At 46.8% G+C, this 22,986-nt stretch overlaps 1 protein-coding gene across 1 annotated transcript; it reads left to right on the forward strand.

Moving 5' to 3' along the window:
- The first annotated feature begins 409 nt into the window (after positions 1 to 409).
- Positions 410 to 22,504, forward strand: EXOSC4 (exosome component 4). The gene is made up of 3 exons (XM_069621806.1): positions 410 to 736; positions 13,291 to 13,497; positions 22,077 to 22,504. Exons 1-3 carry the CDS (start codon positions 566 to 568, stop codon positions 22,434 to 22,436), a joined length of 738 nt encoding a protein of 245 aa, XP_069477907.1. The 5' UTR covers positions 410 to 565; the 3' UTR covers positions 22,437 to 22,504.
- Positions 22,505 to 22,986: the final 482 nt, after the last annotated feature.

The following is a 22,986-nucleotide window of genomic DNA, read 5'->3' on the forward strand; positions in this document are numbered from 1 at the left end:
GCAGGAAAAATAATAAACGGGCACATTGTGGGTGACTAGGTGTGTTATACTGGCAGTGCAGAGGTGGGGCTTATATTTTATAGTTAAAAAAATGGAATGGATTCCCGAAAAGGAATTTGCACTGAAGAGGCACGTGGAGGTAATAAAGTTGAATGCAGCTTTTATTATTTAATGTTTCATGTTTTTATGCTATTTTATTATCTGTATTCCGAGCCTCAATTATTCCTTTGATTGTTATTTGCGCAATAATTCATAAAACTTTTGAAAATAAAAAAAATATTCTCCTGGACTAAAAATCACTGGTTCTTAATATGCTTCCACCAACATGGCGCCATTTGCGGCACAATCTTGAGAGCTACTCTAGCGCTCTAGTTTGTATCAGAATGAGGTGTGTTAGTCGAGTGGCATCAGAACTACTCTCGCAAGCCGGAAGTCCAGCCACGCACACAGAATGCTGGGAATGGTAGTTTAGGGTTTCCGTCCCTGCGCGCTGTTGCTCTGTGGACTGGATTTGTAATATATTTCTGGCGCCCCCGAGTTCCCGGGGATCCGCGTAGATTGTACCATGGCCGGCATGGAGTTGCTTTCCGACCAGGGCTACCGGGTGGATGGTCGGAAGCCGGGCGAGTTACGCAAAATCCAGGCCCGAATGGGAGTCTTTGCGCAAGCGGACGGCTCCGCGTATATCGAGCAGGGCAACACGAAGGCTCTGGCCGTGGTATACGGGCCGCACGAGGTGAGAGAGAGAGAGAGAGAGAGGGGGGCAGCGTGGGCACGGGTAGCCTTCGCGTGAAGCATCACTCATTTGCTACTTGCAATCCCCAAGTGCGTGAGTGACACTCACGCACTTGGGGATTGCAAGTACCATAATGATCATACATGCCTGCATTTAGCAGCATCTGGGAGGGAGGTAGTCCCAAAAAAAAACAGAGAATTAATTTTAATGCAGCAAATAAAGCCGTGGGGCCAGGGTGAATTCACTTCAAGGCTCTGCACGGTGTCTTCTGGGAGGCAGGAACTGGGGAAGCGGTACGCTACTTTGAGAGGGGGTGGAGGGGGAGGGCTACAGCAGTTGTAGCACTGCCGTGGTTAGGCAGCTATAGTGGGAGAAATGCCAGATGGGAGAAGCGGCGGATTAGCTGGAGGGGGCAGAGCAATAACCTGGGCATTTGTCCAATAGCTATGCCGTTGTATCCAACATTACCCATTTTGTCAGCCCCTTTCGTTTCCCCTCCAGTAAGGTGCTGCATGAGACATTTCCTTTGATTTGGCATAACAAGGCCGCAGATTTATTTTTACATATACATAACCACTGTAAACAGGTATTAAAAATTAGTTCCAAAAGGTGTGGCGACTGCTCCTCGTCCTGCTTCCCCCTTTACCTCCATATTGTTTGCAGGCACAACTCCCCCAAGGCCTTCGAGTCTGAGAAATCGCCTGCCCCTGCAGGTCTTTGCGGACTGGCGGAGCGCCGTTTGTTGGGGGGAAGTTGAGCCCCAATTGCTACCGCCAGACACCCCCGCCGTTTAGGCTCCCAGGAGGCGCTGTCTAGAATGGGCGAAGCCCCTTCCGGTTTAGCAATGGCTCATTCGGAGTCTTTGTCTTATCATAGGTTGCCACAACCCGCCATGCCAAAGGTGGGTTACCGCCCACCGTGGCTCCCCCTTTTCCTATTTTGTAGTTCTAGCAGTTCTGAGTACACCTTGCTGCCCGGTGCAACTCCGTCTATCCTCCTTTGACCAGGGATTTCACCTTTGCCCGTTGTGCCTGATCTAGGGATACTTCAGTCCCCTCCCTCTTTCCGTCATACTTTGACCTGCTCTTGCACAACCGGCTCCCGGTTTGACCACCGCTTTGAGGCCAACTGCCTTCCCTTTCCTCAAACCATCCCTTGGTAGCCCCAACTCTCTCAACCCTCCGTGCCTGCTATCCCCCTGCCCCTGCAGGTGATTCTGGGCTGAGAGAGAGCCATTTGTTCGAAGAAGCGGAGCCCTCGTTGCCACCACCAGACGCCCCTGCCGTTTTAGGCTCCCAAGAGGCTCTGGCCCGACTCCGTTTCTTGCATAGCCCAACCACCTCCTTTGTAGACACCGCTCTCACAACCCTCCATGCCTGATACCCACCTGCCCCTGCAGGTGTTTTGGACTGAGAGAGCGCAATTTTCTCGAGGAAGCGGAGCCCTCGCTGCCCCCACCAGACGCCCCTGCCGTTTTAGGCTCCCAAGAGGCGCCGGTCCGACTCCGTTCCTTGCCCAACCGTCTCCTTCGTGGACACAATTCCCTGCACCCTCCGTGCCTGATACCACCTTGCCCCTGCAGATGTTTTTGGGCTGAGAGGGTGCCATTTGCTCGAGGAAGAGGAGCCCTCGTTGCCACCACCAGACGCCCCTGTTCTTTCAGGCTCCCCAGGGGGGCTGGTCCGACTCCGTTCCTTGCCTTGTCCAACCATCTCCTTCGTAGCCACGACTCTCTCAACCCTCCGTGCCTGATACCACCTTGCCCCTGCAGATGTTTTTGGGCTGAGAGAACACCATTTGTTCGAGGAAGCGGAGCCCTCGTTGCCACACCAGACACCCCTGCCTGTATTTGAACAGAAAACAATTTGTTATCCACCCAATGCAGACATGAGGCATACTGTGGACACTTGTAGGCTGTGTCCCAAAAGCATTGCCTCGTGGATAGGTACCTTCCCTCATACATAAATGCCTTTGTCAGCTGAGTGAATAATTGACCACCCTGTCATCTTAGGGAAATCTTGGTTGGTGCAATCGCTACCTGTCCGTATGGATCATCTCCCCCAAGGACTGCCTCCCGGAAAACCCTTTCGAGTGGCTCCTGAAAACCAACCAGCCTATTATCCCTCGACCTTCCTCATAACTACTAAGTACTCCCATATCTAAACAACTTCAGGCCATGCTACAGCCTTCTGCCGAATTGCATTCTGGTATTTGTAGTCTCGTTATCCAGAAGTGGGGCTTATTTGTATCCATACAACCTATACTATTAGCCATAATTTTATTATCCACCCGCCATGTTTCCGCTAATCTTTCAGTAATTGTGCCTCTTAAAAGAATGTTTAAGTCCCGTGGCACGCTATCCTGCCCTAAAGACGTAGAAACCCACTTTAAGAAACCTTTACTCTGTCCAGATGCACCCTAACATTTTTCTTGGATGTTGCATAAAAATCCAGACACGCGAGTTCCGCATGTTGCTGTGCTATGGCAAGTGTACTTAACTATTCACCTCCCGCGGGAGGGACCAGTGACTCACTACGCGCAGCAGTGCCCCCCCCCCACGCAACAGTACCCGGGGCTGTCCCCCCAATTGCCTGGCCATATGCCCCCCCTGCCGTAAAGCCAAGCCGATCAACCCAGGAGATATACCCGCACCCATCTCTCAAACCCAACAGTTGTGGGCTGTGTATACACCTAAGGGATACGCCAGGCACAATCCCCTGGCCATGCACCCTTCTTGCACCTGCTACCATCGATGGCTAGTAAATACCCCAATATTCCATGGCCTTGTGCGTACACCTGTTACCAACAATGTACAGTAATACCACGGGCAACCATATCCCGTGGCCATGCACTTACACCATGTTTGCACCTACTAACATCAATGGTCAGAAAATCCCTATTCGTAGCAAGTATTCCCTATTATTCGTGTGGACATTACTGGAAACCAACTCTGATTACTTCTGTTTTTTGGAAAAACCAATCCCATGCCTGTGTAATGAAAGAAAATGTCTTCACTGCAAAGCCGCCATTTTTCCATTTCCAAAACAATAGAGAGCACCTTGACCAATGCGTAGCAGCTGCATGCAATCCGCCTTACTTAGAAATGCACATGGCAAATGCCTAAACGCATTCTGGGACTTAGTCTTGCAGGTATACAGGGCACTAAACCCCGGCCAGAGGCATGACTGCGTCTGGCATAAATTAATTTACCGAATAAAAGCCAATCTGATACCAATCCTGTGCCCAACTACCATTCCCATAATGCACCAAAATGGGCTCAAAACCTTAAACGCAACCCCTAAACACGGCCACTGACCCCATTTCATTTCAGCCCGCAAGTATTGCAGCAGTTCTTTAAAGCTGTGCCCGTACCTGGACCTCACTTGTAAAGGCACAACATTGCCACACCAACCTTAGGGGTTATCCGTTCCTTATGCAATCACGGTCTCCAACCATACCAGCGAACACTGCGCCTATACCATACTGTGCATTGCCCATTGACCCTAAGCGAACCCTCGTAAGTGAAAAGCTCGCCCTGTTTCGTTCCAAATGCACATCACACCTGCTTATACCGCTGTAAGTAGCGAACTGACCAGTTATATTACAACCCCAATATCTATCTTGATCCCCTGAGCTACAGAAACATGGGGGGAGAGGCCACCCCTAAACGCAAAATCGCGCCTTAAAAACACTAGCGTACCGGTGCGTTACAACTGGCCTATCATAAAATTCCCCCGCACTTTGCTATTACGTCCCTGCTATACTTCTTAGCCCACATTTGTGCCCATGTCGCACCATCATGCAACTCAATCCTACCATCTTGCCTCGTGGTGCTCCGACACCAGAGTCCAGCCATAATGCTTAATAACAACATTTTGTCCCCGCTGTCTCGTGATGCACCCCCTAACGTTGGAAAGAGGCATGCCATAATCCTTGCAGCGCAACTGGGTGCTACCTGCCTCGTGGCGCTCCCACACATAATGTAAGGCGTCATTCAATACTGTTTATAGTGCCCTTTTGTAGTCCCTGCCCAGAGGCCTCCCCCATCCCTTGGGAAGAGTCGTATCTGCTTGTCCCGCCGTTGCAAACGTCAGATCTTTCCTTTTCGTACCGACAGTTTAAATAGTTCCCAAGGAGGCGTTTGACAGTAACATGTGTCGTAAATTGTGCAATTTAACGACTACCGTACAGTAACTGGTCAAAACTGCTAGGCGCACAGTGAAGTAACACACCATAGTAGCTTCTACGCATTGTCACTTTCGTGACGCCCCTCCCGTGCCTGCAATACTAAACCAGTTGACCACAACTACTACTGCCCGCACAACCGCAATGGAAGAATTCATGCCCGCCTTTCTAGAACCTCTTAATAATTGTGTATGAACTATGTTAGGTTACTCATACCGTGTTTAATACCCAGGGGCTTCTATGCGCGGAACGAACCTGGAGTGCTTTGTACCGTCATGCTCCCAAGGTGAGCACGTTACCCCTTGAGCTATCCTCCTCCTTATAAAGTAAGAATGCCGCCTTAAAACCAAATTGCCCCGAACCACCACCGGTTTAGGAGAACAGTTTCTTATCCATTAGGCCACCGGGACCACTCGTGTGTGACAACCCACCCAGTGCTGTGTTAACAGAAACCACCCGCCTGATCTGCGTGTTGCGGACAACCTCAGCTCGCAACTCCAACTTTCCTAAAATGTGTCACCTGGGTGGGCATTAGATCGGTACCCACGTCCGACCCCTAAGGTGCCATATGTAATTTACTCCGCAAGTTCTGCTGCAGTGCTTATTAATGTGCGAAATCGGACCACTACTCCCACAATTATTCCTTAGTTGTATACTCCTACTTAGTTCCACAACGATTGCCCTAACGCAGCTTCGCCCGACTGAGCTGTTGGACTGGACACCCTGCATCAAAAGCACCTAAAACCTTAAACCCCTGCGGCAATTCCCATAAGATCGACCGCCGACCAGCTCCCTTATTGTCGTTTAATACGAGCGCGTACCCCGAGGGGGACAGACACCCCGGAATGACGTAGACCCAGCGCGGAGATGTCATGACCCAAAACCAAGCCCGAGTAACATTTAGGTTTGCTGTGTTGCAGCACAAAAATCAATCGGGCTCGCCGCCACACGACCCCACTAGGACCCACCTAATAAAGAGGCCATCCAAACCGCTGACGCTGCACCTGGAAACATAACAACGGGTAACTCGAGTAATGAGGGCAGCCTGCTTCTGCTCTATGTGCCCGCGAAGAAAACAATAATTTGGCACGTATATAGCGCTACGAACCCTCAGGTATCTGAGCGCTTCTTATTATTACCCATGGTGCGTGGTGCTCATTTATCGACCTCGGAAGGATGAAAGGCTGAGTTTGGCCCCGCCGGGATTCGAACCTACGTTAGCAGGCTCTGCACCGATGTCAAAGCGAGCGTTCTACTCGCTGTGCCACTTGAAACAGATACTTTACGACGCGTTTCTTCTCGAGTGTATGTTCCCATTGCCAAACGTTTCTAAAATTCCAGCCCTTTTCCTCTGAACACAGGAACACTTTTTCGATTTATCTCAGTAGCACAGGGGTTATGAACTGAGGAGACCGATCGACACGGAATTAACCCCATATGCGCCCGCCGCCGCTTCAAAAGCCCTAAAACTTAAACCCCTGCAGCAACCCACCTAACCTCGATCGCCGACCCGTTCCCTTACTCTCCTAAATACGGAGAGCGCACCCAGCTACTTCTGAAGCGACAACAGCGCATATATGGCGCTATATCCACCCCGCTCCTTACCCGACGCATACTCCTAGCTGGAACACCATCCACTCCTTCACTGGAAATCTCCTTGCTGGAACACCATTCCACTCCTTCACTGGAAATCGCCCCAACATCACCACTCTTCGTCTTTCTGGGTCGAAAAAAGGACTCCTGCAGCCACAGCATCGCGGGATCACAGACTCACAAACAGCAACCGAAAACGAAGTCCTCCACTTTTGGCGGGCGCCCAGCTGCTGGAAGAGCTGCAAGTGCCCCTGCGCCGGGCGCCCGCCGCTTTTATGTCCCAAGCCCCGCCTCCTTCCTTTGTTGCCCTTCGCGGGCTTTCCCGGGCTCTTGTCGCCCTCTCCTCTGGCTCCTTTGCCGCCCTCTCCCCTGCCCCTGGGGGGGAGGGGCGAGAGAGCGTCCAGGAGGAAGGCCCCTGCCCCGGTTATCGGGGTGCCTCCTCCACTTGCTGCTCTCTCCGTTCGTCACCTTCAGACTTTGAATTGACAGTATGGGGAACATTAGAGCCCTGCCCGCCCCCCCCCAACTGTTAGCATGCATTACCAAGGATAAGCATTTATTTGACAGAACCTTGCCTAAAGATGCTGAGGGCCCTTATTTTATTTTGTATTTAACGTTTATGAACATTCTTGGTCTAAGTGGATTGGGATGTATAGGCTTTATAAAGTGTGTCCCTACCTGGTTAGCAACAGAGCGAACATAGGCATTGCACTCGGGGGGTTACAAGTAAAGGAGTGGGGGGTAACGTAACGGGCGTATGTTCATCTTGGCGCTATTGACAGTTAACAGAAGTGTGTTAATGAACTTAATGATGCTCGGATGGATTGGGGCTTCAGGGCTGAGAAGAGAGAACAGCCATTGGCTAGATCTTCTTTGAAGCTGAGGGTGTACAGGTCATACCTCTTCCCGTATGCAGAAATGGCAATTTCATTTGCATCGTACCAGGGACGTCATTACACCAAAATGCCAGGGGTAGCAGAAGTGACATCACACGACCCTTGACCTCTGATGGCATCACAGAAGGTGATGTAATTTGATCACACCCCAAAGTCACATCTTGGGAAGTGATGGAACACGACCTTTCACCCCTTGACAAAACTGGAATTGGCATCACATAGCATTGTTTCTAAGTACACTACGAAAAATATGGTTACGATATCACTGTAAAGTGATATACATTTCGTACAAGAATGGATCACCATATGTATCGTTAATATCGGCGCCTATAGGCCCATTTACAAAATTATTGTGAATGCAAGCAGACGTCCAAATGATAATGATGTGTTATTATATAACACTTACACGTAAGCACTTCATATACACCAAATATACGTACAATATCACCCAACCTGTGTTGGTGCTACATTATCAACCTCCAGTAGGATGAAGGGCGAAGTTCACCTTGCTGGGAGCCGAACCTGCAACATGCAGAGCACACGCACATTGCAGCAGCTAGTGCTCAACCCACTGAGCTATCTTACCAGCTCTAGCTATCAGAAAACGAGCCACTCAAGAAACACAGAGCCACATGCTGCTGGCCACAGCTCAGGAGCTTACATTTTAGGGGTAGCAAGGGAGACCTCGGGGTCGCACATACTATATTTTCTATATTTCCCGTGAATATGAGTAAGCCACCAATTGTAGCAAGGGGGCCTTAACAAACAAAAAATTAAATTGGGCTTTTATTTATTTATTTACATTTTTAAAGCGCTCATACAGCCTGCGGGCATCGAGGCGCTGTTGCAGTACTTGTTTTTTTTTAGTTGCGTAATTGTTTTTTTTTCCTCTTAGTTGCGTATTTATAACGCGCTTAAATACCCCGAGGTTTCTAAGCATGGACCCGGATCGAACCTGTGTTGCTTCGTGTCGTCTTGCTTGCAAGGCGAACATGTTGCCGCTGAGCTATCCTCCCGGGACGCGCTCCGTGCTGGAGGCCAGCTTCTAACCACAGGATGGGGTTACGAACTTCTGCTGTTCATTGTTGCTTTCAATTCAAATACTTTTGTGGATGCAAGTTTGCATTCAGGGAAAAAGCAGACATGTCTCCAAGGATACTTCCCAATGTTAATGACATTTTCCAGTTTATTACTGACGAGATCCTAAAAGTCTAGGAAAAATAAATGCATGCATAATTCTTCGGCTCTCTCCATGATCATCTACAGCCACAAAATGGGGGGAAATGTAAAAGCAAAAGTTGAACGCATGAAAACTGCTTTGCTTCTTTCTGACCACTCAGTTCCAGAAAAAGTCTGTTATTGTCTGTTTTCAGACAGCTCCTGAGTGGCCTGAACTTTCTTCCATAAAGATATAAATCAGATGTGTTCTGGTTTCTGTCAAGTCACCTGACCTATGCACTGCCCGCTGCTCCCAGGTGGTGGGTAAATGATACGCATAGAAAGAGAAAAGTGACTTATTAACAAAGATTTTCATGCAGAGCCGGGCCCGAAATGACAAACATGTGCGTGAGTAAGGATGTGCTCAGTGTAAATGGACACCCATGGTGGAAACGTGTTTGGTAACATCTATTGGTCATCCAGATTTTTGTAGCCATTAATTTTAAATTAGCATTTTTCTTGTACCATCATTTGACATGTATGTTACAATGGTCCGCCGAGACATTGCAAAGAAAACATGTCTGACAGTGTTCAAGAAAAAAGAAGTTATTGAGATTCATAATATGTATTTGTAAATGGCAAATATGTCTCCAGATTCATCTGCCAAGATGAAACAAAACAGTGATGTAGTGGGTAGGGGTGTACTGAATAGTAAATGTATTATTCAGGCAAATGCTGAAAGGTTTGGCTTAAGTATTCATCTGGAGCCGAATAGTTTTAACTGGCTATTTAGTGTTGCAGGTGCAAAACGGTCTGAGTACCAAGGCATATAAAGGCCGTGCATGACAGGCCACAACTTAAACACGACTTCAGTGAAGGAAATGCATAGTGCTTATAAATAGACCATAGCTGTAACTACATTTTAGAAGGGGATTTTTTTTATTATTGCTTGCTTTAATTGCCTAATAAGAAATCCGTTGGTAAACGGGGGCCGTATGCGAATTTTCAGTCGAAAACGTTCCATCGGAACTCCAATTACTTTAACATGTTTTTCTCGCGTTTTGTTCTGCAAGGTGGGTCCTGAAGGAGACATTATAGGCACTGCAGTGTGTGGGGGGGGGGGGTAGGAGGGAGAGAGCGCTGCTTTCAGTGAAGTTGTTTAAAACGGCAGGTTTTCTCTGAAACAAATTAGTGGGCAGGCAAATTGTGCATTTTCAGGCCTTGCAAATATCCACAGAATGCGGGATTGTGCACATTTACATACATCTCCACCTAATCCTCTGACTAGCATTATGCATAACTACATAGCAGCCCCATGCCGTAGATGATTTATGAAAGCGCAGGTGTTTGAGTAATGCCAGTGGCTATGGCCTTTAGCATACCTGTTAAGAGGGGCAAATGGGAGGTGATTAGTAAGGGTAGGTGTGCATCTTGTTGGTGGGGCAATGACTAAAAATGACGTTATAATTAGCAAGTTTCTTTCAATCCTAGGAGTACAGTTCTACATCTCGGTTTTGGGGTTGGAGTGGAAGATAAATGAGACTTAAGTCAGGTCAGGGTTTTGTCTTGGGATGAGTTGGCAGGGAAGTCTCTAGGCCCAGCAGGCACCGGACCCAGGTCTGGCCATACGCGTCCCACCCGGGGTGACAATAGCAAAACGCAAGAGGTGATGACTGGAAAGTTTATAATTAATCTCAACCTCTAGCTTTGCTCTGGGCACCCCTCCAGATATTGTTCCTCAACTGCCAAGCCATTACAGAATTTGAAAGACCATATGCAAACCAGGCCTGAGGTTAAGCTTCATTTTAAACCTTTCTGCCATCCGCCTCTTTTATTTTGCAGTAGTCCTCCCGTGTGGAACAAGTATGGCCAGACGTGGGTCCAGTGTCTGCTGCACCTACAGACCCAGGCTACTCCTCACCGATTTGGCACAACAAAGCCGAACCATGCTTGGGATACTTGTGGTCTCGTGTAGAAGGGATGTGACCAAGCAGTTCTGGCCAGACCTCCACTTTTGGGGTGGCACCAAGCCTGTTTTTGTATATGGCCTTTCCCCCATGGCAGGTGAAGAACAATGGTCCGGAGGGTTGCCCAGAGCAATGGCAGAGGTTAAGATTTATTCTAAAACTTCCAGCCATCACCTCTTTTTCTGTAAATTACTTGCAACAACTCAGGCTGGCTATATTTAATGACCCACACTTCCTTTATGATGAACGTTTAAAATGGCTATAAACCACATACATGAAATGGGAAGATGCTGTGGCAGAATGTCAGACTTTACGTGTAGGTGGGTAATTCTGATTTCAACCTTATGTTGGTGATAATGTTGGTAATGGGGTGACAGCATGTTTTCTAAATATTCCAACTACAGCAAATTGGGTCTAATAAAGTTAAAGGAAAAATGTTTTTGTGAATGGCTGCTGAGGCGTTCAGTTGCATATAGAAATAAGCGCTTATGAGTGCAATTAAATCCGCATTGAAATTCATAGACTGGTTATTACTCAGTGGATGGCCATTATAATTGAGAATGTTTGGACAATCAGACTTAAACATTCTTGCAGGTTTCACTACTTGAGGGGATCACACTACAGAAGACCAGCTTGTTATGCATACTTGCTCTGACTGTAGGACAGGTATCAAGTGGGAGATTCCTTCCAGAACCGGATGACCTAACCAATAGCTTTGAAAAGTAGGCACCATTTCCATCACCCTTTACTCAATACTCAGTTGGTTTAACAATCGATCCCTTCATCATGGAATGAGGTGTTTGACACTAGGTGCAAGGCAAGGCGTTTGCAAGCTGTATGTTCAAAGGAATGGGTCAGTGGGTTAATAGCGAACATCTGTGTGCTGTCTACTGGTTGCCAGAAGCATTGAGTTCAACGCCCTATGCCTGCTACATCAGGCTTTCCACTCAAATGGACCAACATTTCTACCAAAAAATGGTATCCGTACATGACGAAGAGCAATCTTTGGTCTATGGATCACACTCTTGGTTATTCCCATTTTCTTTAGTAATGTTTTAGGGGATCGCTGTCTATGCCACCTCTGCTCCAGCAGATGACCGTTTTAAAGGCTTTTTCGAACGATCAAACACGCCGGTTTCCTGCATAGTAATCCCAGATCACCAATGGTTTTTGAGTTTTCTTTAGTGGGTTCGGTGCATTTAAGGCATATACTGCAGTGTACAAACCCCCAAGTCTAGAAGAACTAATCCATGAGTGGCACGGGGGAAGGATCCATCCAGCGGTCTGAATGGTACTTAATTCATGTAATGGAAAGTTGTCTTATGTAGAGCCACGGATGCCGTTTGGACGTCCTCCTATTGCATTGTTCTGGACCAGAAGAGGGGATGGGTGGCTGCAAATCCTGAGGACTTTATGGGTGGAGGCTGGTGTCTGTGTTGGTGATGTTGGGGTCTGGTCTAGTCAGAGTGACGGGCCCAAGCTCGTTTATTTACCATTGCTTGAATCCCATTGTATCTGGTGGTCTGGAATGGGTGTGTGGGTTGAGTATGTAGTGGGGGGAGGGGTAAAGGAGCTGCAGGACCGTGCATAGAGGGCGCTCCATGCTTTTGTGGTGGTCGGGGCTGTTAGCGGGTGTTAGGCTGCAGTGTATGTAAGGTGGAAAACCTTTTATTATGGAGGGGGAGCTGTACCTGGGCTGTAAAACCTAATCTCAATAAAAACATTGTGGGCAATTAACATAAGCGTCTGTTGCTTGTGCAAGTTGCAACGGGTGATGTATGACTGGAAACGGTATTCACTGCATACCATGTCCACGAAAGAGGCAATTTAATTAAGCCCCGTCGGTACCTGTATGAAGTAGGTCATATTGGCTCAGGCCTCCAAATGGCACTTACATGAGTGTACTACTAAGTAGTGTTAGCAGGGATTGAAATAAAGATTGAATGAGCAGGAGCTCAAAGCAGTACCTGTGTATCTGGCATCACGCAGTAGACAGGATATCCCTCAGGGAAGGAAGAGCCAGCACACAGTGAGCCCCATATTTACCTTCTGAATGAGTTGCACACTATACCTTTTGTCTATTAGGTATGACCGAGTATGGTTTAAACGTCTTCAGATTCCAAATGCACAGAATGATTGTCAGAAAAGTAGGTTTGTACGCACCATTTGGCCTAAAGTATCTCATGGTAGCTGTTGGACCACAGTAAGAGCTAAATAGCTCCTAGGTCCTGGAAACGTGGAAGCCTGTGTCGGGGCGTTCATGTGTTATGCATTGTGTGAAAAGTCCAATTCAGTGTTCCAACTCCTTAATTCCTTTTTACCTATCCCTTGACTGGAGGTATGTTTTGTCAAACCTGTACTTCTGCACACTGGTGGTGCCCTTTCCAGGGGGGGGGGTGGGGTTGGAAAATGCCACTCTGCAAGTGCAAAACCAGGAAGTGGAATGAAGTTCATAGAGCTAAAGAAGCAGTGGGGGGAAAGCGGGATGACTATAGAGGGGGTATTTCACCCGCATCCCCATTAGTACAAGTGAACAATGGAAAAAATTATGTATACACGTCCAACAAATAAGTCAATATTTTGCTTTGGGATGTTGCGTGCCAGATGTTTCCATAATTCAATGCGTTTAACTTGTTTATTTTGCATAGATCCACATTTGTATTCCTCTGGGAAGTATGGCTATTGTGAATCTCTTTTTGCTTCACTAAATGAAACTTCCTCTTCTGCCCTTCCTCTCTCAAACAATCTTTGGCAGATCCGTGTGTCCCGAAGCAAAGCTCTCCACGACAAAGCCTTGATCAACTGCCAGTTCAGCATGGCCACCTTCAGCACAGGGGAGCGCAAGCGGCGGCCACATGGAGACCGCAGGTCCAGTGAGATGACCCTGCACCTAAAGCAAACCTTTGAGGCCGCCATTCTGACGCAGCTTTACCCCCGCTCACAGATAGATATATACGTCCAGGTGTGTAGAGGGCGGGTGGACCGCTTTCATAATATCTGTGTGGAGGGAAATTGGTCTTAAATGTGGCTCTTGCGTTCTATACTTAGAGAAATTTGAGCCCCTCAGTGGTATGTTTTTTGGAAATGGCTTTTTTATGTGGTAAAATACTCTTATGCTTTCTCCTTACACCCACATAAGTTTCTTGTTTCTACTCCTATGAACTGGAAAAGTGATCCATGCTCTGCGTCTTGAGCTTACTCAGTCTCTTACAGCCTCTACAGGGCACTGATGGTAAGGAATAAACCTGAGTACCATCAGCCTAGTCAGTTGGTGCTCTATCCAATACAGAAGTGGTAAACCAATAGAAGTTCCATTTATTGGAAGAGGCAGATTTTCAAGTGATTTCAGAAGGTCACAAGTTCTTGGCGAGTAGGTAGAGGCTAGATGCCAGAACGGCAACAGCCTGTCCTGCTGAGTGTGAGGTTTATACGTGAACATGGCAAGGAGGTTTCCTGAGCAGAAGTCTAGTGAGTGTGTATATGAACAGTTGACGAATATGCGATGAGGTAGACTGGCCCAAGCTTGTAGAAGACCTACTTGTTTGATGCACAGGGATTTGAATTGAATACGTTTGGTGACTGGTAACCATTGTAGGGAGATGCGATGTGGCTGCTTCTGTTAAGGTGTAGTAAGAGTTGTGCAAATCAGGGAGGATGAAATGTCTATGTATCCAGTATTGCTGTGGTCTCTTCTAATCGGGATGTTGATCCGTTACATTGGGAGTAGCAGGAAGATGACAGAGGCAAGTACATAAACTCTACAGCAGGCTTGTGCTCCTTTTATTTGAGGGGCACTGCAAATTCTGCATCCTGGATTCCCAAACCATTTGGCTAGAGGTGAAGCCTTTTGGGTAACTGCAAAACTGAAGGTTCTGCCATTACAACTAGGGAAGGACAATATACAGATCATGTTCGTCGTGGTCCTAGCCAGTTTTGTATGTGGTCTTTCCTATTTTGTAAGGCTGAAAAATGATAGCTTGGAGGGTTACCCAGAGCAATGCCAGAGGTTAAGATTCATTGAAATTCTTCTAGTAAACACTCTTCTATTTTGCCTTTGGATAACTGCCATAGGGAAGTGGGCTAAATGGAGGAAAGACCTCTTTAGGCACATTTGCTTCTTAAACATTTTAGCCACATGCTCATACATCAAATTGTGGATCCCAATCATGCAAAGAATCTGGATGTTGGTGACAGTCATTTATTTTCTCCCTGCGTACCTTGATGTGTGTGATTGTAAAAAATGGAAAACGAGAATAAGGGAGTAGATCAGTTGTGTAAGGTGGCAGAGGTTTATGTTATCAAAACCGATCCACACCCTGTGCTCAACAAATGGTATGGTTTGTGCTTTGCATTGGAAATGGGGGTGAGTTACACAACTTGGCTTCTACTACTGGGAAGGGAGGTGATTCGGGATAAGAATACCAGAAAACAAGAGTCAACAAGAGGGTGTGGTGGCTGAATGCTGCTGACCCATCAAGGAGAATATTGTTTCCTTAATCTGCATGTGTTTTTGTCATTGAGGATAGTGGTTTGACCTAATTCATTGCTATGTGCAAAAACCATTCTATTTGTCGTTGTGGTGAAGCTGTTGGACAGCGATAGACTCCAGGTGTTTGGTTTGGAATGGGGGTTGCATATTGGATTGTAGTTCTTTAAAATAAAATAAAATAAAAACATTATAATAAAACATTTAAATATAAATGATTCTGTCAATCCCAAAGATTTACTGTGAAGATAGCTTCTTCAAAAGGTCAGTGGGAGGGATCCCAATTCAAGGAACAGTTAATGAGGTGGGTGTGAACAAATGAAGAATAGAGGGGCGAGTTCTTTGAGAAACCCTGGTGGACCCGAGTTCAGGGAGGTGCCTTACTTCCCGATTGTGGTAAGAGAATAGCGATACTTGTTAATGTTTGAGGATATAAGAGTTTAGGAGGGCGTTTTAGTTGTAACAATTTTTGTGGGTGACAAGTTTTTGAAAATAGTACATTAATGGATTCTTTTCCAGTGGATGTGACCATGCACAGTTTGAGAGAATAGCTCCTTATCCTTCGAACGAGCATTTATATTTGTTTGATTTAGGAAACTATGCATTAAATACTTAAATCTGGGTAATCTAGTGAGGGGCCTAACGTTAAAATAGAGTGAAAAAAATGGATGCCACAGCTATAATAGGTGTTTAAGTACTAGAAAACCTGTGGCGAGATCAGAGAACAGGATGCATGCAATCTTATGTTGTCGTTCTGTTGGTTTTAATGTTGATGCTCTATTTTTGATTATCTGTATGTTGTAAGCTAATCGGGTGTGAAAATAAACTGTAGTTTCTGCATCTGGCCTTGCCAGGTAAGGAAAAGGTAGAGCAGAATGCAAGCAAATGTCCTGTGTTGAGTCAATTTTATTGACTGGGTGACTTTATATAGCACTATTGACCCAACTTCCTAGTAAAACAAGAGCAGTTTCAGACAATCTATATTCGAGGACTGCCTCTGCAGAGCAAACTGAAAAAGGGGTAGAGTGTTCCAAGCTTTAGTCAACCGCAAATGTCTGCCTTCCTTGGAGCCCAGAGTAAATGCTGGAGAAGAGATACTAAGTAGCACTATGCAGAGATCAAGGGGTGTGATTATTGCAAGTTTATTAATCAGATTGAGGATTATAGAATGATGAGGCTACATGGAAGTATGATGAAATCGGAGGTGATCATCCCAAAAACCCTGACCTAGACCCCTTCTCATGTGGCCAGGGAAAAGCAGCTGCTACCTGATCCTGAGGATGGTATTATGCAGGAGTATCACATGAGATTTCCCTAATGATCCTACAGTCCTGGTTGGCTTATTGTAAAATAGATGGTTCTGTTTTTAAAACAATGAAGAACTTTGTGGACTTCAAATTTGCAAAATGCTCTTAGTACTGAGATGAGGAAGAGGGGTCCAGAGATAAACTGAGCAGTCTAGTGGTTGTAATGACCCACATTTGAGCGGGACCTTTAAGCCTTTCAGGTGCGACTAAGCGGCAGGAGGAAGCAGAGGTTACAACTGCCTCTTTGCTGATAGTGGGATGCCGTGCAGAGGTGGCGGCAGATGTTGGGGTTCCTGGAAGATGCAGCGGGAAGCGGTATTGAGGCCAGCTTTCCCAAGAGAGATGGAAGCTCTCTGTGTCCTGCATCTCGCCCCGGTGTGAGGTTTTCACCGGAGCGCGCTTGGAGCCGTCTATGCTCCATGGACTGTGCGAGCAGCGGAAGGTTGGCCGGAGCCGTCAAGCACCAGGAAAGTCCTGACGAGTGAAGAAACAGAAACTGACAGTCAGAAGGAGGAGTCTGGATATACCCGTGAGTTGGCCTGATAGAGGTGTGTGATGCTGGAAATGCATCGGAGGGACACAGCCTCCGTATCCTTGTCCTTTACTGCTTTTTATCGTGTGTTCTGTTGTGTTTTCCGCGCAGGAGTTCAGGTGGGACTCCTGGCGGTGCAGCTCTTTCTTTCGGTTTGGTGAACGGACCCGTGGGATACCCTTATGGCACCCATGGGTGGGGGGTACAACCCTGTGCCCCTAGTGTATGTTTTTGGGCATCTGTGGGTGGCCCACAGAGCAGGGTATGGGCTGGTGGCAGCTCCATGCTGAATTTGACAGGTGCGCGGTATCCTCCATTTTGGGATATCCCGGCCCTGCCATTGGGATCAGTGGATCCCTGATGGAAAACAAGATGGCGCCGGTGGTCTCTTGCTTTCTATTACCCATTACCTTGTTTTCCCAAAGTCCTGGGAAGCCCTGACTCTGTCCCTTCCCCCTGACTGGCTGTTGGATGGAAGTGCCATGTATGGTGTTGTTGTGAAGGCCCAGTCAGACTAGCTGGAGCCTTCCCGGTGATGTATGTTGTGGGTACCTCCTGTGGGTGGGGCCTGGGTGAATAGAGTGTGTGACGAATATGCATTCTGTGTTGTAGGTGTCTAGTATCTGGTGGCTGACACAATGACAACCCTGCCCGAAACCGGTATGAATGCAACTTGGAGTGTTGAATGGCTCGGTACTTGTCCCAATACACATAACTTGTTGTGAGTGTCTGGAGAGAAGTGAATGGCCTGAATACCTCGTGTGCCTGATTGGCTGCCTGCCTGCATGAATGCCCGTAGTCGTTATTTGGATGCTTGAGTGTGACCCAGCGGAATGAATGGGAGATCAACAGTATATCTGGGGACCTCTCACTGCTAGGAATCGTGTTCAGAAGCTGAAGTCCACTACGACGAGTAACTGGATCAACTGACGCTTGACCTTGAAGCCCTGCTGGACGAGAAGAATTGCTGTTGCTCTCCTTCACAATCTGAAAGCGGCTGTGCCTCCAAGGACTGACCCAGAGAGGACCTGGTAAGGCGCCCTCTTCCCGAGCTACGAGGGACCATCGTGCACAACTGATCTTTGCCAACGTTCCCTGGTAGACAGACCTACGACAGGCTGCCGACCCGATACGGGGACTGCTGCAGAATTCCAAGGAGAAGCACTCCGACTGTTGTCCACCACTGTCGATGACCGCCGTCGCCGACCGGAGCCGCGGTGCTCCCGTTTGCCTTAGAACTTCCATTGATCATCGGACGCTCTCGTCTGCATCGTCACCCGCTTGTCTCCCGCTGGAGAAGGCCCGACCGTCGACGCGCCGAGGAGCATCCACCGGTGGGTTTCCCGCCACCTACAGACCGCAGAGACGCAGACGACTCGACGCCCTTGCTGGGCCACAGTTCTTCATCTCTTTGCGGTCCAGAACTATTGTCACCGAGGTGCCCCGCACGCCTCTTCCTTGCAGGACGCCAACGCTCTGTCATCGACGAGCACCGCTAGGAGCGAAGCTGCCACTTCCTTGCCATAGTTCACCCTGTTCACTGTCGGATGTTCGACGACCCGTGACTCCTGCCTTAAAGGGAGGGCACTCAAAAAGGGCCGTCGATTCCCCGACACCGAACGTCAAGTTCCCCGACACCTCTCGACGATCCGTGGCTCCCGCCTGAAAGGGAGGCACTCAAGAAGGATCGGTCGGTGCATCGTCGGAGAACTCTACTCCACCAGGTACATTGGGGGGTAAAACCTTAACAGGAAGAAGTAAGACTATTGAACATTTGGACTGGGCTTGTGCTATATATCTTTATTTACAGGTTGCCCAGGTGGGGGGGATCTCCACACAGAACTGTGCCTAGAGGTAGGGGTCAGTATTCTGCCTATTGTTTCAACCATTGCGTTCCTTCCTATCTCTATTGCTGGTTTACTCGTTATTGATCTGTGTGACATTTTAACCATACAGTTGAGGCACTTTAATGAGATTTGATAACATTAGTGGTACCACTCTAGACATGTATATATTTATCATTATTGACTTCCAAGTACAAAGTGCGTTATTGTGATCGTGTACATACCTTTGAATGTTAATTATATAAAGACTGTTTTCAGTAATACAGTGTGTGGACATTACTTTGTGGGGGGCTCGGGGACTACACTGTACTTAAGAACCAGCCCGCATCACCTCCTGAGAAGCTAGGCTTTGATTGCTCTTCCATTGCTACCAAATAGAGAATCTTAGCTGGGGTCCGCTGTGCCCCTCCGCTACCATATAGAGAGCGGAAGTACAGACACCCCCTACCTGTCTTTACAAGGTGACCCCGGGGTGCTCCGAAGTAGACCGCTGTGTAAAAATACACCTTTTGAATATCGAACGTTTAAATTAAAGCAAACTAGGCGCAACTCTCCAAAAGAGACATAGAATAGGAGAATATTGTAACCCGCATTGCCAAAACCAAAGAGGGGCAATAATAAAAACAAAGGGAGTTAACATTTTTATAAAAAGAGTATCCAAAAAGGAGACAATATAACCTGCATTGGCAAAGCCAAAGAAATCTGAGTGACATCAAGGCAGTTTGAATGTAGCAATCCCAGAAAAAGATGCCCTGTGGGAGAAAGTTCTAAACTACATTGCCAATAGCCAATTGGTAGAAAGAAATCGGAGACTGTGGAGTAAAGCCATCCTTGTAGAAAGGAGCAAGGGGAGAGAACTGTAACCTGCATTACCTAAACCTGCATTAGCTATAGCAAACAGATCAATGTGAGAATCGTTGTCCTTTTGTACAAAATGGTTATGGAAGAAGTTGTAAGCCAATTGTGTAGACTTACCCAAGAAGCCTTTATTGGTTTAACTTTCCCTATTGAAGATTTAAGTGTGGAAAGTTTGGCACAAGACTTACCACAAAGTATGAGTTGTAGTAGTTTTATACTGGCAGGCGAGTATACCAGGAAAGGGACAAGTAGTGGTTAGTCCTGGCAGGTGAGTGGATCAGTAATAAGCTGATTTGAAGTACTATAAATGCAGTAGAAGGTTGTGGTGGAAAAGATGTGGCAATTTCACTACTGTCTTGATGAACTGTGGTATAACCATCCTGACTAAAGTATAACTTTCTGAATGAATCATCCTGACTGACTAAGGTAGGGGTTGCTTATGAAGAAGAAATGCGATGTGATTAAAAAGTGATTGGCCTTCTAAGAAAATTTACATTGACTTTTCAACTTGATGTATAAAGAGAGGCTTTTAGGTTTGCCAAGCAGAAGGTTGTGAACACTCTAACAATTGTCTTAAGAGTGAGAAACCTTTTTGGAACGGAGACATATTGGATGAAACTAACTCTGTATTCTATTTGGATTGGAACTTGGCTAGTGAAAATAGCTTTCCTGAAATTGAACTTTGGTTTGAAATATCCTCAATTGATCCAGGGGAAGGGGATCCAACCGTGGTCACAAGAATTTCTGTTTAATTTTCATGTTTGAATTCATGTTATTTATAAAGTTCATACAGCCAAATAATTCCTGTATGATGTTGATGTATGTATTAGTGTGCGGGTCATATACATATGTTGTATGTGTTAGTGTGAGGGACAGATACTCTTGCACATTAGGTCACTTTCCTTTAGCCTTATCTTGTTAGGTAGGGAACTCCTTGTTAGGTTTGGGAAAGATATGCGTTTCTCACCTGTAATTAGAACTCCACCTACGTGTCAATCTCGCATGTCTGACCCCTCACAGAAGGTAAGCAAAATCAGTTTAAAGGGAGAGTTTTGAGAATAAAGGAAATGATAGGCAAGGTATAGGGATGGGGTAAGACTGCCGCCCTACCTGTTAAAAAGGAATACAATCTACATCCCATTTTTGGCACTTTGTGAAGACGTCTAGGTTCGCAATGAAGCTGAGGCACGTAGGCTGGGGTGAGAGGTGCCCCATCCATAATGGGCGAAGGGGTGTTGACACGCAACCTGTTCTGCACGAGCCAACCCAGTGAAACACTAAGTGCTCCCCCATCTGCTGCCATCAGCTGGGGGTGCACTCCAGGGCTGGCTGTAACTGAACTGGCAAAGGGTTTCCCCATTGACAGTTCAGTAGTACCCCGCCACGCTTGCCGAATGAGCCTTGCCAGGCTGGCTGTTTTTGCTTCCCAAGTTGTGCATGACCCGGTCAGGGTGCAAGCAGATTTTGTTAAGATTGTATGTTTTACTTGGAAATAAGAGTCCAGAATCAAAGCACTAACCCTCAATGGAAAAGTCCTTAATAAAGAGCCTCCTGCATTAAGCAGTTGCAAGCTTTAACACTAAATGGCGAGGCATATTATGGCCATCTGGTGCTTTACCAGTGTATTCATGCAAGAGAAAGAGCTTTTTAACATATCAGGGAGATTTGTGTTTTGAGGTTTGATTAGAATCCTCAAAATAGTTTTCTAAAGCTCTGGACCTATTAGCCCTAATCATTAAAGATTGGTGACTGGCGGGGCAAATACCCATGGTGGTGGTTAAAAACGGTGTGGCTTGTCTTTCGCACTGTCATGGAGCTGCACTGGGAGGAAGAGGTGGCAACTTTGAGGGAAGTAGGGGTGGGTTGCTGGACGACGGGTATATCTTTTGGTGTTGGGGAGGGTTAGAACCGTACAGAAGGGAGGGTGGCAGGATGGCAGATTTTATCTCAAATTTCTATTTTGTTTTGTGGGATGCCTTGGGGAGGAGGGACCGTGATTGGTTTTGTTGTGTTTATAGGTCCTTAATTTTCCCAACCCTCCCCTTGCAATGTGTGGGAGAAATAGGGGTCCACAGGTGGTGGGGAGGGACATGCACATAACATTCTAGGAGGGAATGTATGAACACCTTGCTGTTCAGCGTGCTATCATGGGGAACGTGAGTTGTCCAATGTCACTTAAGGACTTGTCAGTGGAATACATCAGTGTAGTTGATGGCAACTTATCTATAATTGTGTGTGCACTAGACTATTCCCTTGGAGATATGTTAAGCATGTTGTTGGCCATAGCTTAGATGTCATAAAGAATCCAACGGTGTTCAGGAATGTTGTCAAAGGGATTTATTGCAGTTCAGGAGGTTTGGCTCAAACATTTCCACCCATCCCCCACCTTTCCCCCCACATTTGAAGCACAAGAATATTGTTATTAGACCCATTAGCGGTGAGTGATGAGTTGGTGCAGGAGGAACGACGGATTTATTTTTTACTAAGCTGAAACTTTTCAAACTTTGTTTGTAGATTCTCCAAGCAGACGGTGGCAACTACTGTGCATGCGTGAATGCCGCAACCCTCGCCATCATGGATGCCGGCATCCCCATGCGTGACTATGTGTGTGCCTGCTCAGTGGGTTTCATTGAGGACACGCCACTGGCCGACTTGAGTTACGTTGAGGAAGCAGCTGGTGGTCCACAGGCAGCCCTTGCCCTACTGCCGAAAACTGACCAGATTGCCCTGCTTGAGATGAACTCCCGGCTGCATGAGGACCATCTCGATCGTGTGATTGATGCTGTCAGCAAGGCTTGCAAGGACATCTATGCTGTGCTGGACAGTGTGGTGCGTGAACACCTCCAAGAAGTGTCCACGCTTTTGGCAGAATGAAGCTTTTTGTTTTTTTTTTTTATAAAAAAAATAAATCTTATTTCTATTAAAGGGTTTTCAAAATACAACGTTCCACCAATACAGGATATTTAATTTATTTTGATAGGCGCTTATTGTACTGTATGGTGAACTATCCTACCCAAGACCCAGCTGTTAGCTAAAGTCTGCTTTTGTCTCTTTGCAAACAGTCTGCATATTCTACACAACCTGCCAGGCATCATCCATACAGTGTTCATTGCTTTCTCCTTCTAGCAAGCCCCTTATATAAACTGCATTTCATTCATACCAACAATGAAATGACCCCACACGAGGACTAATATGGTCCTATCGGTTCCTGCTCTTTACATAGCCTCTTGTGTGAAGGTATGGATGGAAAGAGTCTGTGTACTTTTTTTGGGGTGGGTCTGGGAATGATATGCCAAATACCCATCTGCTCGCAGATTGTGGTTCTGTATAATTTGAATACCAGCATGCAAAATATTCCACTCTGCATCCATCCCAACCATCCATCTTTTCTCTTACCTGTGCACATATTTCATGTTTGCCTACC

This window comes from Ambystoma mexicanum, chromosome 5q (assembly GCF_040938575.1).
Source record: "Ambystoma mexicanum isolate Mex_15411 chromosome 5q, UKY_AmexF1_1, whole genome shotgun sequence".
NCBI classification, from domain to species: Eukaryota; Metazoa; Chordata; class Amphibia; order Caudata; family Ambystomatidae; genus Ambystoma; species Ambystoma mexicanum.